General features: G+C 39.5%; 1 protein-coding gene across 1 annotated transcript in view; it reads right to left on the bottom strand.

Moving 5' to 3' along the window:
* Positions 1–17,444, bottom strand: part of daam1a (dishevelled associated activator of morphogenesis 1a) — a 28,934-nt gene that overhangs the window by 1,913 nt on the left and 9,577 nt on the right. Inside the window, exons 8-25 of the mRNA XM_071927323.2 lie at positions 16,678–16,788; positions 16,373–16,476; positions 15,958–16,024; positions 14,667–14,784; positions 13,764–13,902; positions 12,901–12,959; positions 12,351–12,538; positions 10,644–10,919; positions 9,175–9,282; positions 8,740–8,837; positions 8,129–8,213; positions 7,793–7,899; positions 6,862–6,950; positions 5,443–5,611; positions 4,117–4,224; positions 2,569–2,629; positions 1,828–1,962; positions 809–979 (exon numbers count right to left, since the gene is read on the bottom strand). Of these exons, the coding sequence (XP_071783424.1) occupies positions 809–979; positions 1,828–1,962; positions 2,569–2,629; positions 4,117–4,224; positions 5,443–5,611; positions 6,862–6,950; positions 7,793–7,899; positions 8,129–8,213; positions 8,740–8,837; positions 9,175–9,282; positions 10,644–10,919; positions 12,351–12,538; positions 12,901–12,959; positions 13,764–13,902; positions 14,667–14,784; positions 15,958–16,024; positions 16,373–16,476; positions 16,678–16,788 (2,193 nt within the window). The remainder of the gene's footprint in view (positions 1–808; positions 980–1,827; positions 1,963–2,568; positions 2,630–4,116; positions 4,225–5,442; positions 5,612–6,861; positions 6,951–7,792; positions 7,900–8,128; positions 8,214–8,739; positions 8,838–9,174; positions 9,283–10,643; positions 10,920–12,350; positions 12,539–12,900; positions 12,960–13,763; positions 13,903–14,666; positions 14,785–15,957; positions 16,025–16,372; positions 16,477–16,677; positions 16,789–17,444) is intronic.

Below are 17,444 nucleotides of genomic sequence, written 5' to 3'. Positions count from 1 at the left end.
AGACTAGGGCTTTTACTTTGTGATTGCACTGCGTTTGTATTCGAACCCCTGGAGAGATAGCTGTCACCTTGCTGCCAGCTAATGGGGCTCTACACAAACTTAAAACTTCAGTTACCATAAAAATGGTTGTTAGCATTGTTAACCTTGTTAGCATTTGCACCCCTCATTGAAATAAACAGTGCTATTGGTAATAACCTAATTAGCAGGACAAGCTAATTATAGAAAATATTGTGCTGTTGTGCAAAAGCCTGCAGTATTTGCCGATCTCCTGATGCTTAAAGTTTTCACTGAAGTTATATCGGAAGACTGATTTTTCCATTTCACATTTCTATGCAATTCAAATTGCTTGTGGAAGCATTAAACATTAGTTAAGCTGTAGTAGTGAGCTATTATTAGTGATTTGATCTTATGTTTTTACAATAATCATTGCATGTCGATTGCATTATAATAACTCACTCAGTAGTCATGATGTTATCCAAGACTGTAAACAAATTACTTGTAACATTTTCTAATTCCAAACCCTGGGTCTTGTCAATACGTGGTGTTGCTAAAACATTAGGGATGTTGTCTGACATGGAAAAACATTAATACTTGGTCCATTACTTGCCAAGATGCTTACAGCTGGCAAGCATGTAACCAGGTTAGCTAGTTTTCATTTGTTCAACCACTAGGTGACAGATACCTGGTGAAAAAGTTAAAAATGTTTATGCATCCCTCATCCCTTTAAATTATGATTTATAGGTGTGTCTGCGTAAATGGTCATATGTGTGCTGATCATGTGCTAGAGTATATGTATATGTTTTCTAACTTGCGCCTCCATGAGCGCCCGCCTCTCCTCTTCCTCCTTGCGCCTCCTCATGTTCTCGTTGTCCTGCTTCGCCTCTGAGAAGGCTGTGAGGAAAGCATCGAAGATCCCAAAGAACTCATCGGGCTGCAGCTTAGACGAGTCCTCTCCGAAGTGTCTCAGCGCCTGTCGAAACTGATGGGAAAGAGAGAGAAAGAGTGACGGGTGGAAGATGAGTTAGGGAGAGAGAGATCAAGGTAGGGACAAACAGGAGAGAGAGGAAATGAGAGGGAGAGAATGCAATTCTCAAATACAAGAACATAAGAATAAATTATTTTTAGACTTTCGATTTACTTGAGGACATCAGGGAACAGCTTGCAAATCAATTTGTAATTTGCAAGCGGCAATACTGCTAATGTAAGCCCATCACTGTGACTAAAGCCCTGTTCGCACAGGAATAATATTACCTGGGTATGTCAATGATTTTAATCCCATGTGAATCTGCCATGTCTGTAATTTGTAAAGTAAAAATTCCACCGCAAATTACCCACTGTATTTGACAGATGCCCTGATAATACTAATCCTGTGTGAATCGAACTCTCAGTAACTTCAGCCATAATTTCATTTGGTGTGGAATTTACTTTCCTTAATCTTCTCATTGTTGCACAATTTCAAGTTTCTTTGAATACCTTTTCTGCGCAAGCTTCAAGTTTTACTTTGCTAAATAATTAAGGGACAAATTGTAAAATGTTGACCTTATACACTTCTACCCAGTGCACCAGTGATTTCAGTGAATTTCACTTTCTAATCTGAGGTTGGGGGTTAATTCATTAATTACATAATAAACTAGATGGCACTCCGCCATCACTATGCAATTGTCAAGATATGCCAGTTCCACATGTTGGATTTTCACCAAAAGTTGATCATTTTTAAGGCAATGGAGATGGAGACGGGTAATATTGCTTTCAGCAGAGATGAGGATGAGCAAATGGGACAAAATTCATCTGGATAATATATATCAATTATCAACTTTGTCCACTCACCAGCTCTTTTGCTTCGTTGAATGACTCTTCTACATCAGAGAAGCTGAAGGAGGCCACAGTGACAAACTGGCTCACCACAGAGACAAACTTATCAGAAGCACCCTCAGAGGAGCGACCCTGCTGGTACTGCAGCTCCTGGTAGGAAGAGAATGAACATTTACACACACAGACCAACATGCAGTTAGACCAACATACAGATACACTGACACAGATTTTGAATATTTTCTGTATTCTGTATTTAAACATTTTATCTTTTCAGGAATTTTGAAAAACATGTTTTACTGAAGTTTTACAATGGGTTTTGAATGGGTTTATTAAACTTACTCAAACTTACATTAAAGAAAAAATTACTGAGAACATTAAAGAAAAAAGTCCACCCTCGGAACCTCTTACACTGTTAGATATCATTAATTTGTGATGTTCAATGCATTCCATGAGTTATTTTGTGACAAAGTGTTGTAATTTACTTTTTTGGTGCACTCCCTTTCCCTCAACCTGCCGCGTCTACCTCTACTTAATGATTAATGATTGGTTAATGATTTTGCACATTTCCCAGAATGCCTTTCGACAACCCCCAGTGAACAGGCGTCAACATGTTGCTTAGTATCTAGGCTGGACTTTTCCTTTAAGACCAGGTCAACTTTCGATTCAAATAAAAAACAATACAATATTGTAATTAAGAGATTTTCAAACAACATTAGCAGTATCTACATTATCAGGGTTTCTACCGAGCTCTCTTACCGCCTCAACACTCTTCAGACCAGATCTCAGATTCCCGATGTCCTTCTCCAACTCTGTCATACTAGAGACAATGACAGAGACAGATGGCATGGAAGGTTAGAGGTGATGGAGAAAATGAGTAGAGTTTTCATAGTAGAGAGTAATTTCAAGTAATTTCTTATTGCTAATTGCAATGACAGAAGAGCTCTACCCTGGATGTTCAGTTGCTTAGAATCTGATTTATTAACATTATTAGCACCATTGGTTTCCATTGACATCCATTGGTTTCAGTGAGAATGAAAACTAGCTGTTTCATGGGTAAGTGATGTACCAAAGAAGAGACTAAAATTCATTCCCTAGTGCTCTGGTTTGGAAAGCTAACCTGACACCAAGGCTTTTATATTGGGACTTGAAATTAGGTACTTTGGACAGGGTGGATTTTGAACCGATGAGCATGACTTCTGTTTTCTTCCCGTTGAGTTTTAGAAAGTTAGTGGGCATCCAGGTATTGATGTCATTGAGGCAGCTGGTGGAGGTAGGGGGCAGGTGGGTCAGTGGGTTTGGATGAGATGTGTAACTGAATGTCATCAGCATAGCAGTGTAAATCGATGTGGTGGTGACGCGTTATTCGGCCAAGTGGAAGGAGATAGGTAATGAATAAAAGTGGACCCAGCACTGATCCTTTGTATGTAACTGCAGCTAGCCCGTACTGATGGCGTTTAAGCTGGACAAACTGTTGTCTCCCAGTGAGGTCGGATGTCAGGACCAGTGACCCCCAAGGAAGTCAAGCGGTTCAGGAGAAGTGGATGGGAGACAGTATCAAAAGCTGAGGTGGAGAAGGATGAGGATTGTTAGTAGTCCAGAGTCGGCATCCAAACTTTGGAGAGGATTGGAAGGTTAGAGATGGGGCAGAAGTTGTTGAGATAGATGTGATCTGCACCAGGATTTTTGAGTATTGGTGTAATAGCTGCTGTTCTGAGTGAGAGGAGACAGATGTGTCTGAAACATTACATGGGACATTATTTTATTTTTATTTAACCTTTATTTTACCAGGCAGGTCACTTAAGAACAAATTGTTATTTACACGGACGGCCTGGCATACATGGACATTAGCAGGTCACAAAACGATCCAAGTGGGGATACACTCGTGGCTCATTTTGGGTCTGAATCGATAGCTTAAGAAATGCGGTATTATATGACTGTTATTTCTGCATTACTGCATCTCCTAGTGTTTTTGTGCTTGACTGCTGGATAAAGCATAGTTCTCAGCATTTTAGAGTGCTGTGTCTGTTGATAAGTCAGTTAATGTACTAGGATCAAAGAACAAGTTGTTCTGCCACCACAGTAAAATCTCCACTAGCCTCTCACATAAAGAGGAAATGCAGTCTAAGTTGGCATAAAAACATAATTTCAATAGACTTTATTTTCTTGGTGTTACTGAACTGTAGGAGCAGGAACATACTGTGTGTGTGTGTGTGTGCGTGTGTGTGTGTGTGTGTGTGTGTGTGTGTGTGTGTGTGTGTGTGTGTGTGTGTGTGTGTATGTGTGTGTGCGCATGCGTGTCCTTACTTGATTTTAGCAGCCACTGGAACATTCTGTAGCTCTTCATTGAAGACTGCCACCTTAGGGTACTTCTGTTCTAATATGGTGATCAGGTAGTGGAGCAGGGTAATGTTTCTAGACACACACACACACACACACACACACACACACACACACACAATCACACACAGAGTATATACATTTGACAATAAAACATTTATCACATATCCATGTCTTGTAATGGAATTGTACCCATAACAAAATCACATCACAGGTTGAATATAGATATTATTCTACATAATTCAAAGTGGAACAGTGTACTGTATGTCAAAAACCTGTCTCATTAGGTATGCCTCCCTCAGTTTGGGATGCACATGTGAACAGAATTACATTCTGTTTAATCTTAAATAGCAATTTGAATATTGATTTTCATAAAACAGCAGCATTGTCAAGCTAAATTTTCTGTCCTACGCCTCTGACAATTTCTATCCTACCAGGTGCTGAATTGCCTTTCACCTTTCAGGTCTAACTCAGTCCCTGATTAGATGGCAAGAATGAAAACCAGCATTTGTCCCTTGATATTATGTCGCCCTCTGGTGGTTGTTTTCAAAGCTCAGTGAGAAAAGTGTCCAAAGGGAATTCAGGAATAGGTCATTTACTATATTACAGATTACGTTAAATTAAACATGACTGTCTATTTCCATATAAAAACGTGTTCCTTTATTGATTGTAATTAGTTGCAGCCTCTTTGTAAAAAAAAAAAAAAAACATTGTGAAAAACTAAGTTAAGGCAATCTGCTTTATTGTAGGTTATAGATAATTATTCAAAAACTGCTGTTCCGGTGAATTTCATCTAGTTTAATTTAAAGGAAATGATTTTGTATTTGTCAATGCAGAATGAATGGATTTTCTCAGGGATTAACACAACTAGCAGGTACTGACACCCTTTCCCCAGTGCAGAAAATGTACCGAACAATGAACCAGTAACAACCGAACCATGACCCCAATAACATACATAATAACATACTTGAACAATAAGAACCTTGAGAGATATAAACCACTGCAAAAAGGAAGAAATACTATACCTAAAACTGACATTTTGCAAACTGGCTGCAGTGAAAGAGAAACAAATTTCACTCAACTGTCGTCTCTCTAAAATAGATCATTGTTGTGCGCTTATACATTACTTACTTACATGCTTACATATTAATATTTTATTGAAAAAGGAACAAAAGGGTTACGTTTATTATTTAATTGATCTGTTTGAAAAAAGGAACACTACAGACTTCAACTCCTTAGCTAGTTACAGTAATAACTCAAACTAACTAGAAACCAGTTTGTTGTGAATCTTACCTGTCAATGCTAGACTTGGTGTCAGCTATCTTGTTGAGGCTTGAGACTTTAAACCCGTAGGCATTTCCTCGCTGGCCTTTGTTCATGTAGTTCCCGAAGGCTAGAACCACCTCCAGCAGCTGAGGCAGGGTCCGACTCTGTGCCACCTCCCTGGAGGCAAGAGAGAGGGCTGGAACCATAGAGAGAAGGAGGAGGGGTTACAGATTCATAGAAGTGTAGCAGCTATGACTGGTTTGTGGTTTGGTTCTGTGCTAAGGCAAAAGACAGAGGGAGAAAGCACAAAGATCGATGGATGAAGTCATTCCACTCCTTTTCTGTTTCAATACTGTGGTAGTACACAGACTAGCCAATGGAAGGAGAATTATTGTGATCAGAGTTTTAAATTATATGCACAAATTCACTTGCTAACCAACTGACTAATGCCAACCAATGTTAGGTGAATGGGCTTCAGCTTGCAACCAACTTTCTGGATGTAACGAATGAAATGTTAAAAAGAATTGAAAACTCAAAGAATGATGCGATCAGGGATCAGCAATGCATCTTACAATAAACACTAGAGTCATCCATTGTCACGGTTAAAGGGTAACTTCGGTATTTTTCAACCTGGACCCTATTTTTCCAACTTTTTGTGTCTAAGTGACTAAAGGGGACAACAATTTTTGAAATTGGTCCAGTATTGAGCGAGATCGCGTTGCCGGCAGCCGCGAAACGGGCTGCAATGTAATCCGACGGGGCAAATCACACTGTCAATGTACGTCCACTAAAAGTGCTTGTTTTTGCCACTGACAGGCTCAGATTGTTATTATAAGTGTCTGACAACATTATGGAAAGGACCCTACAGAGAAATGAAATGTTTTTCTTTACCTTTCGCTTGATCCGGTCTGTGTGTAACTTCCTGCAACAACTCAACTCTCGCGAGACTTGAGCGAGACTTGGTTACACACAGACTGGATACTGGACCAATACTAAGTCACGGGTTTAACCAATTTCAAAAATTGTTGTCCCCTTTAGTCACTTAGACACAAAAAGTTGGGAAAATAGGGTCCAGGTTGAAAAATACTGAAGTTACCCTTTAAGATGTATCTTTCGTTTTCACTTTGCCCGCAACTTCCCTCTGCAACCATTTTGTGTCCCTTGGGATAAACATTTGGTTTAATTTAGCTGTAGATACACAATGGTGAAACTTCATTCTGCATTCAGACAAGGTGAGCTAACATCAAGTTGAAACTGTTAGATGAATGGAACTGGAATGAAGTTGCATATTAAAAACGGTTCCCGTTTCGTGCCGTAAAGCAACCTCCCTTTGTGCCGTAAAGCAAACCAGCAGATTTCCAGCCAAATCTGACCTGGTAACACGCAGTGTAAAATGCAGTATAGAGACATTTTACTGATGGCAGTGGCATGGATAGAACATAGTACCTTCGACTTTAGGTTTGACCTCAACCACTCTCTCAGCAAACTTCTTTTTGAAGTAAAGAGACTGGATTCTCTGTTGGTAGTGGTTGATTCTGGAGAGGGAAAGAGAATAAACAGCATAAATTATCAGAACAGCATGAGAGAGACTGACTAGATGCCAACAGTTCACTACTTCAACTGTAGACGCTGTTGGATTGCTTGAGCCTTGACTTGATGCATGAAGAGAAGACTTGAGACTTGAGTTGACTTGGGTTCTGGTGACTCAGGACTTGACTTTGACTTGTACTTTGATGACTTGAAAAGGTTTCTAAGGTCTTGACTTGAGATCTTGTGTTTGTGTAAATGACTTAGATTGAAAGTGATGAGATTTGTTCCAGCAGACGACTGAATTTAAATTCTGTTTTCTGAATTTGTATGGAATGATTGAATTTATTGAAGTTGAAACTGATTATAGAAATCAAACTCATGATGCTCTTACCAAGTTTTTATCCTATTAAAACCATGTTGCATTGAAAAGTCCTAGATATTTAGTTTTCTTTAAGATATTAAATTGATACTGGACTCTTGATTTGTTCTTACTTGACTTGCTGTTCTACATTTAGACTTGAGACTTGACATTAATGACATGGACTTGACTTGGACTTGACTTGGTAATCTACATTTAGACTTGAGACTTGACTTGAGACTTGCTTGGGACTCGAACAAAGTTGACTTGGTCACACCTCTGTGAGTCAGTAATAGAACTATTGGAACCAGTATTGGTATCACACATTGTCTAATTCAATACCAGTTTAAAAATCAAGCTTTTTATAAAGCTCTGTGTTGAAAGAAAGAACATTTCTTAGCTGTATGTGTGTTTTAGTAGCTGATCACCTCAAACACAACATGATGGTCCTTACTGTGTGTTTGTGTCTGTGTGTGTTTTAGTGTGTACCTGCTCATCTCATATAGAAAGCGGTCTGCCTTGGCCATGCGTTCCAGCTCGTGTTTGTGCTCCTCCAACAAGTCAATGTCACTTTTCTCGGGAACAAACTTCAGCAGCTACACACACACACACACACACACACACACACACACACACACACACATACACACACACATATTGTTAGGTGTTTGGATATTAAATTGATTAAACTGATGTGATCATTTCATTTTAATTGCAGCTGTTTGTTTTTTTTGTTCAGTTTCTGCCATTTCTGTCTGATTGCTATGAAGATATTGCTCCACTAGAAGGCAACAATTGTCAGTGTGTGTGTGTGTGTTTTGGTACCTGCTCCAGCATGTCTTTAGGTAAGTCTTCGTGTTCATCCATGGTCAAGATGGCATGACGGATCTCCTCATTGGTCAGCTTCAGCCTGTAAATGCCATCAGTGGGTTACATTAAATGGCACCATTTGGCATCCCAACTGCAGCAAACCAAAGGCTTCTGAGTTGGAATTACAATAATTACTATTATTAGAAATGGCTGCTAAAAACACAGTTAATCAGATTTTAGCTGCTTTTGAAAAAATATGAGATTGCTTATTGGATTCCTCAGAAGCATGTTTGATGGGAACAACAATAAGTGAGATCATATATACAAATTGAAACATCATTGTTCACCTCTTCACAGACTGATTGATAGAGTTGTGACTCCTTTTTCACAGTCTATGGTTGTGACATAAGATTAATTAACATAACTAGAAGAGTATTTTTTTTAAATATCTTTGCTCCCTATAGGCCACGATTTTATTCACATTAATTTTCATACCATCATATGTTGCCTTTGTATATGTTACATTCAGACTAAAGTGCCTTTAAATCAAAGCTGCATTTTGCAAGACTGTTATGTAAAAATAATTTGATTATGGGTAGAAATAACACATTATGGGTAGTACTGACCGTGAGAGCAGAATGTTACAGTTCTGCGCTCGGCGACCATCGATAACTGACAGCTCCTTGACCTTCTTGGCAACAGAGTGGTCATCCTCACTGTCCTTCTGTTAGTACGGAGAGAGGGGACAGAATAGAATAATTTTAGCCAGGGGGCTCGTCTGCTGGGCTGGGCGACTCCATACTACATGGTGGCATCTAGAAATCATACTTTGTGGGTTTCAAACAGGCCAGTACAGTCAATGGGTGACATCACTGTCCATTATTTTGTACATTCTATGATATTGTAAATTCTAAAGATATTGCCAGAACAAAATATCAGCTATCGACAACTTCAGTTCAAAAACATCAGTATAGGCCCAAAAACCTGTATCGGTCAAACCCTTGTCTAATGTTAATATGTGTATATAATGCATGTGTGTTCAGTGTGAGTATGTGTATTACTTGTGGTCTCTGGTAAGCTGAGAAGGTCTTCTGGAAGTCTTCTAGATCAAGAACTTTAAACACCTTGAGATCATCAACCTCTGTCCAGATAGTTCCTTCTATCTTGTTCTGAAACAAACAAAAGAAATGACATAATACAATGTTGTATCAACACTAACTATTTTTTGTAGTGAAAAGGAAAGAAGAGATATTCAGTTTTTAAAGTGAAATCAATTAATAAAGTGAAAAGTTTTGTTTGGAAGCTGACATTATTGTGATTACCAGGACTCATGTAGTCTTGATATGCTTCAAAACTGACTTGACAATTAAATTATACCATTAAATCATATCCAGTTTCCCACTGAAACTGAGGTTCCTTCATTGTAAATAGTGAGAAAGAACCAAACCCAGATTGACCTGACAGACATAATTCTATGTATTTGATATATACTGTATATGATATACTGTAGCTGATGGCTGGCTGTTACCAGTTTAGATGCCACAGGTTATATTGATTGATTTTTCCCCCTCATTTGTCTAACTTTCCATGTCTTCCATTTTTTGTTTTGGTTATTTCATAGGCCTATCAAATATTTACACATGCCCCTTAAGAAAACTGTCAGCAAGTGGTCGATTGGTAATATAGTGTGTGAAGGTATTTAGAGCTTGAAGCAACCAATCTGATGGTATATGGATGATGGCTTTAAACACACATTTATGCTTTGTTTTACTTCCCGTGCAACAAATACTCTTTATCAGTATTGAACAATTACAGTAATATATCAATCAAACCAGTAGTGAAGATGCAAAAAACAGACTAAAAAAACCTCAGTATTACAAATCAGTTGCCCCAGTAATCTCTCTTTAACATAAGGGCATACGTACATTCTGACTTTAAAAGTGAGCCAAAGTATTGAAGAACTTCTTCATGAAAGTCCAATTCAAATATTTGATATTTTGTTGTCCAAAGCTCTATTCACATTGGATTATTATTAGCTGGGCGCATCCAGTGATTTGTAATAGCCTAGTTGCATTGGTTGTCCCCAATTTTGGTAACTTGTGATTCTTTCTTTTTATTCTCCCATGCTATCTAGCTATCTAGCTAGATAGATAGATAGATAGATAGATAGATAGATAGATAGATAGATAGATAGATAGTAGTGGTAACAACAGTAGTAGTAGTAGTAGTAGTAATACTAGTAGTAGTAGTAGTAGTAGTAGTAGTAGTAGTAGTAGTGGTAGTAGCAGTTGTAATAGTAGTAGTAGAACTAGTAATAGTAGTAGAAGTGGGAGCATCACTAGTAAAAGTGGTGATAACAGTAGTAGTGGTGGCAGAAGCAGCAGCAGTAGTAGTAGCAGCATTAGTGGTAGTAGCAGTAGTAATAATAGCAGTAGTAGTACTTGTAGTAGCAGTGGTTGTAGTAGTAATTGTAGCAGTAATAATAGTAGCAGTAGTAGTCTAGTAGTATAAGCAGTAGTGGTAACTGTACCTCAGACAGTTTGCTCCAGTTGAATGACTTCAGTGGGTTAGCTGGCTGGGGAATATTCTTCTTCTTCTGGACGGTTCCCAGGGGAGCGCCTGGAGGAGGAGGGGGGGGGGCAAAGGGAGCCATACCCGGGGGAGGCGGTGGGCCTCCTGGTGGGGGTGGCGGCGGAGGAGGAGGAGGGGGGAGGGGTGGGTGGAGGCCGGCGACTGACGGAGGAGGAAGAACTAAACCTCCAGAGGCACCAGGAGCAACAGGAGGTCCACCTGGAACACTGCAAGTCTAGGAGCAGAGCAGAAAATAACTTTGTCAGATAGATGGATTAATTACATTGACATTCTCACATGTATCTTCCATTTCTTTAAAAATCTTGAATCCTGATGGATGGATGACAGGCAATTCTCTTCTCTTCAGTGCAGACAAAGCTGAAATGGCCATTTTGTCCCCCAAAACAGCAAAGAACTCACCACATCTCTCTCTTTTAAGTCAGAATTTTAAGAATAAAGTCAGTCACTTTGTTCTCAGAATTCTGAGATTAATCTCAGAACTAAAAAAAACATTTTCACATGTGGCCCTAATCCTCTTCCATAGCATATTGTATGCTTCTATAATAGAAAATTTCCAATCCATATCAATATCCAATCCATATTATGAGAAAGAGCAGTTCTATCACACAGTGTTAAATGTGAAATGTATACTCTGATATCTCTGGTGGAATGCCTTCATGTGTCTCAGAGGGATATTCAAAGAAACAATCCCTAATTATACTGTGTATTATGGTGATTGAAGTGCTCCAAAAATTGCTGCATGGGATTTGATTGGCTGAGCCACAAATCTGGTCTATAGTAGTCTGCCTACAAGACATCTTTCATGTTTAGGGTTAAACGTTTGATGGAAAACGAAGAGAGAAGGACGGAAAGAGTGAGGCAGTAACTTTGTTTCCATCCATCTGTCAAGCTAATCTCAAAATGTCAAAAAAAATATAATGTGTTTCCATCAGCTGGGTTGAAATGAACAAATGAGCTTCCTGAATGTCACAAAACACATCAACCAGAAAATGGAAAGAGTATTGATTAATTTTGGGAAAGTTGTGATTGTTCTTTAGTGTCAGCTGGTCATACAACTACGATGGAGGAGAAACAGCAGGTTTAACTATTCTGAAGGTTGTGGTGGACAGATATTTTTCATGGTTAGGTTTAGGTTTAGGTTTAGTTTAAGGTTAGGTTTAGGTTTAGGTTAGGTTTAGTGTTAGGTTTAACATCCAAAGCCTTTTTGAACTGTTGCACAATAAAATTGAACCATTCCTTGGGCTGATCATGCCAAGCCAATGTCAATATTTAGTCGGCAAATGCTTTTCCATTGCTATTTATCACTTAATTGATTTACTGCCAAAAAAACATAAAATCTTTTTTGCGATATCGAGGGAAATTTTAGCAAATATTGCTTTCTATTCAGCTTTTCTCATTCATCATGATTAGTAAAAACTGAGAAAAAAAGAGAAATGTATTGAAGGAGAGAGCGGAGTTGAGTGGAAAAAGAGAGGGAAAGCAAGTGAATGCAAACGGAGAGGGAGAAAGATAGGGAACAACAAAGATGGAAAGGAAGAGATGGAAAAAGAAAGCATGGCGGACAGTGATAAAGAGAGGGAAGAGATGAAACAGGGACAGAATAGTGTGTGTGTGTGTGTGTGTGTGTGTGTGTTTTTGCACATACAGAGCTGAGCTCCTGCAGCCGGGCGGACAGCTCTGCCAGCTGGAGTTTGGCTTGCTTGTGTTCGTTGCCCTCTCGCTGCAGTTTGTCCTTCATTTTGCTCAGCATCGACATCATGTCTTCTTTCTCCTGCGTCTTCGCCTCGCACTCTCTCTCTTTCTTTTCAAAGCGTTGCTGTAAGTCGTGATGCTCTGGGGGAAGGGGGGATGCAGGTCGAGAGAGGTATGATTGATTAATTTCATTGGTTAAATTAAACCTAAGCCAAACTTAAGCCAAAGAAAGGTTTTTTTTGTTGTTTTTTTAAGCTAATTTTGCGCTTGGTGTACTTGCCTCAACTTGGCTAATAAAAAATGTATAACTTGGCTATTGTTTTCTATATTTTAGGAGACTACAACATCAGGATTGTAACCTCGTGGCATTCATGTGTACATGTGTCTGTGTGTGTATGCAAGTCAAACTTTATTTGTATAGCACAATTCATACAAATAGCAACACAATGTGCTTCACAGAGCCAAAGTAGAAAAAACAAAAGAAAAAAAAACAGTAGTTGTACCTTTTCTCATTTTATCAGCCTGTTCTTTCCATTGTTTGACTTCATTCTCCTTGACCAGCCTGTGGACACACACACACACACACACACACACACAGATGTGAGTTAAGTTTTTATCAATGGAAAGTAGGGTTTTCAAGCATCTTGTGCATCTCTCTTACAAATAGCTAAATGTGACAAAATTGTGCTTGATCTGTACACTCTATTGAAAGTGCATGTGACAGCTGACATTTATTTATCTATTTTCTTGGAGAAATTCAGATAGGTTGGGGAATCAGAAAGAGTTTTGTCCAGGGGCCCATGGCCACTATCATCCTCCACTAGGGAGCCTGTCCACCTCTGAGGCATTTCAAGTGTTCAAGTGTCTAATGAGTTTTAAGTATCATCTGTCATTTCGAATAATTTCTGGAAACTGTAGAATTCACTAACACTCACTCTTCCCCCCAAATACCTGTGCTGTTGCGCACGGCATTTAGAGCTATTTTAAAGCTAAGACAATGTATTTAGAAACATTTTGGTAATATTTGCTGAAATTTGTTTTGCATCCCGACAGCTATCAATAAATCAAATGCTCTGAGAAAAAAATCCGGTATCTGTGGCTGTCCCAGGCCCTGTAATCAGCCACTCCAAAATCTCAGGGCGCCCGAATTTTAACAACCAATCAGGACAGCTCTTCTGCAAGGAGGCGTCCTGCCCCTGCCTGTCAATCACAGGCGCACAGACAGTTTAGTCCTGCCTGCCCTGCAAACTACAAAGAGAAAACTAATATATCCATAGAGGAGATGAGGTGAAACAGCTATAATCTAAACTGAATACTGGGACTGGAATAAACTTTTCAGCTTTAACTAAGAACCCTAGAGACTTACATGCGGACCACATTTTTGACGTTGAAGTTCTCCAACGGAGCGACGTCGGGGTTGTCACCTTTGTCGTTCTGGAGGACCAGCTGCTGAACGATCCGGTCCAACAGTAACCAGTACTGAATTGTGTTCCCATTTCGTTTATCTGGTCGAGAGAGAAATAGACAGCGAGAGAAAGAGAGGGAAAGAGAGACACAGAGACACAAAGAGTCCATCAAAGAGAGTCAGTTATCAACAGGTGCGACGGCTGCTTTAGTGGGAAATAATAACCAAATGGACAATACAATGAGTAAGATGGCTAATTAGAGCAGATCCGATTCCAGTCCCTGTAACTTTAACCAAGCATGATGGGCTTGTCTGCGCTCTTCTTCTCTGGTGTTCATACCAGTAAAGAACACATGAAGAAATAGCCTTAGACTATGAGCATCAGTCCAGACTGCGGTTTGCCCTCGCTTCATTTTGTTATGCTAGGCTTTCCAAGCATGAGGAACAAACCACACTAAACAAGGAAACGTTCTGGTTTCAGGTTTTCCAGGTTTGAGCGTATTTTTTTGTTTTTTTTGTTTAACCTTTATTTCACCAGGTGAGTATCACTGAGATTAGAAATCTCTTTTCCAAGGGGGATCAGCACAAAACGTTAAACAAGATATGACAGGACATAATAATGATACATTATAACAAATACAACAAAGTATAAAATGCAACAGTTTAAACAAATGAACCGAAAAGAGAGACGCAAGAAGATAGAGCGAGAGAAGGAAGGTGAGAAAGAAAGAGAGAGAGAGAGAATAAACTGCTCCAGCCATGCTTGGTGTGAACTAAGACTAAGACTGGATCATGTTTTATGGTAGTCTCATACCACTAAATTAATTCAAATTGAAACTTTATGAGGCAGGCAGGCAGACTTACATGGCATCATCAGACAGTGTTGCAGTACAGAGAGGAAGTGCGGGTGAGCTTCAGTGTGGTTCAGATTCTTCCGGATCAGCTCAAACACCTGACTGGCACTCTTGGTCTCTATGTGGATCTGGGGAAACAAACAAACAAACAAAATACTATTATTACTAGGATTCTAACATATCACACACCAGACTGATAAACTATGCACACAAGGTGGGATGCAATTATTAGAATTTTCATGTTTCATGTTTCATTTGACATCAGAAAGGATTTTAATGCTGAACAGTGGCTGGAATAGGAGTGAATTTTTTTGCAGATTCCCAATTGTTATCATGGGGATTTTTCAGCCTCACTTTGTTTAGGGCTATAGGAGAGGGAAGGTACTAGTTAGTACCATCTAACAGCTAAAGTGCATACTGCTCTTCTGTAATCTTTGGCTAGCATTTGTTTTTATCTTGTTGATCTAATATCTGATTACTCATGGGGAAATTAAAAGATCAAAAGCTTTCTCCCATTTGGAAACTTTTCTTGCAGATATTATCTTTGTACAAGAAGCACATATCATCTGACCGGACAAATGTCCTACTAGGTTGAAGAAATGACCCAACAGACCTGTCAGTCTACAGTGAAGTCAAAGCATGCTCATAAATGTAAATAGTCTTCTTGTCATTACTTGTGCAAGTGTGCTGCCAAATCTAAATGTCATTAGATGTTCTGTTAGTGGAATGGGTCTAAGGCCTGGTACATACACATACACTAACTCAAGTTGGCGACATACCAAGCTCTCTGCTTACATAGTACATGCATGTCGACCGGCTTCCTCAAACCAGTCTGAGGTCATAAACTGCTTATCCACAAGGGGGCAGCAAAGCCAGTAAGCCTGGAGCCATGGGCCAGTCACCCTGAGCGGGGTATTTAAAAATGGCTAACGTAGAGTTCTGTCTACTTTTATACACTATCATTTGCTGCTGAAAGAAAAAGTTGAAAAGAAGACATTATGTGCGTCCTTCAAATAGGTCAAAAATGCAAGATGAGGAACATTATTCCCTCATTTTGCCCATGTGGAACTTTGATGAAGACAGGCGTTTCCAATATTTTTGGACGTCAGCATCGAAATTTGACAACCTCCTTCATCAGATGGCCTCTGATTAGCCGTGACCAGATCCAGTGCAATCACGCTGTCACACAACTACTTAGCGTCTGGGACCAGTCAATAGGCATGGGGTTTTAATGGTGTAATTGTAAAGAAGGGTTACAATATTGAAGCGGTTGGACAGTATGAAACATCTGAGTGACTCACAGCGTCAAAACGTTTGGACAGCACAAGTTCATCTTCATTCCTCAACATCTCAAAGAAGTCCAGGTGTCTGAAACACAACAGCAAATACTCAAACAAAACAACCAAATCAAGAAATCCATTTACAATCAAGTCCTGTCAATCTGCTAATACAAATCCATCAGATAACCTGGAGATTAGCAGTAAAGCATCACAGTTTAATGATCATGTCACATCCAAGAGGATGAAGAGTAGGTTGACTAATAGTAAAATATAGTAATCATAAAGAACTTTCACAGCTAGTCATGAAAGGATGTGTTTTTGACACGGAAGGAATCACACCGAGGAATCACAGTTAATATGTCAATATATTGATATATTGATGCTTAAAAATGCTACATGTACCACCTTTAAGTTTGGAGTTGCAGTGATAATGTACCTGTCTAGCGTGGAGTTGTCATGGGAGCGTAGTTTGTCAATGACTGGTTGGATGCCCAGCATCAGGAACTCATAACGCAGGTGGATACGGAACTCTAGACTGGCCTGAAAACACACGCACACACACACACACACATACACACACACACACACACACACATTGCTACTTTAAGCGACTCTCTGGCTATAAGAGGAAACAGGGAAGGAAGGTAAGATTGAAAGAAAGAAAAGGCATCATAGAAGACAAGAAGAAAAAGATAGAAGGGGTTGACAGATGTTAAGGGAGGGAGACCCATGGGTTCTCACCTCTCCTGCTCCCTGGCTGAGCACAGCATTGATGAAGGACATGATGGCAGTCTTCAGACTGACTTCATCTCTGTAGCGGCCAGTGGATCTATCCAAGTCTGTCAGCAGAGTCTGTACACACACACACAAAACAACACACACACAAAGAAAATCTTAAAGCTGTTACCAGTAGAAGTAGAAGTAGACCCCTTGAGTCTCTTAGTAGTAATATTTTACATCACTGTCGCAAAGACGTCAACGTCAACTACAGTCTATCTCTGGTGTCGTTGCTTCTCAGATGCTCGGTCTGACTAAAGAGCAGAGGTGAATTTGAGGAGATGAAACGCACTGCCTGTGGCGCGCTAGTGTTTACCACAGTTGTATCTCACCTGCCTCCTGTCTTAAAGAGACCATTTAGAGTAAAAGTACAATTATTTTGCAAATAGTTTTGGCATGGCAGGTAATGATCTTCATGTGGCGGGCTGCTATTGTAGAATACATATAGGGGAAATAGTATAGTAGTATAGTATAGTAGTCTATATAGTAGTACATTCGGTAGTATAGTTGTCTATAGTCTGTAGTACAAAGCCAGTTGAAACAGCTAGAATATGAAAATCAACAACTTGTGCCAACTTGGAACTTGTCTCTAAGTATCAACTTGGAATCCTTGGATTTGATAATCAAATGAATACCTCCTGCTAATTTGCCATTAGTGGCACCCATTGGTTCCAATGAAACTTGCTACTAGCAATGTTAGCAAGTCATTTTTTGGTTAATTGAACAACCTA

This window comes from Centroberyx gerrardi, chromosome 17, assembly GCF_048128805.1.
Source record: "Centroberyx gerrardi isolate f3 chromosome 17, fCenGer3.hap1.cur.20231027, whole genome shotgun sequence".
Lineage (NCBI taxonomy): Eukaryota > Metazoa > Chordata > Actinopteri > Beryciformes > Berycidae > Centroberyx > Centroberyx gerrardi.
This window is presented reverse-complemented; position numbering and strand designations above follow the sequence as displayed.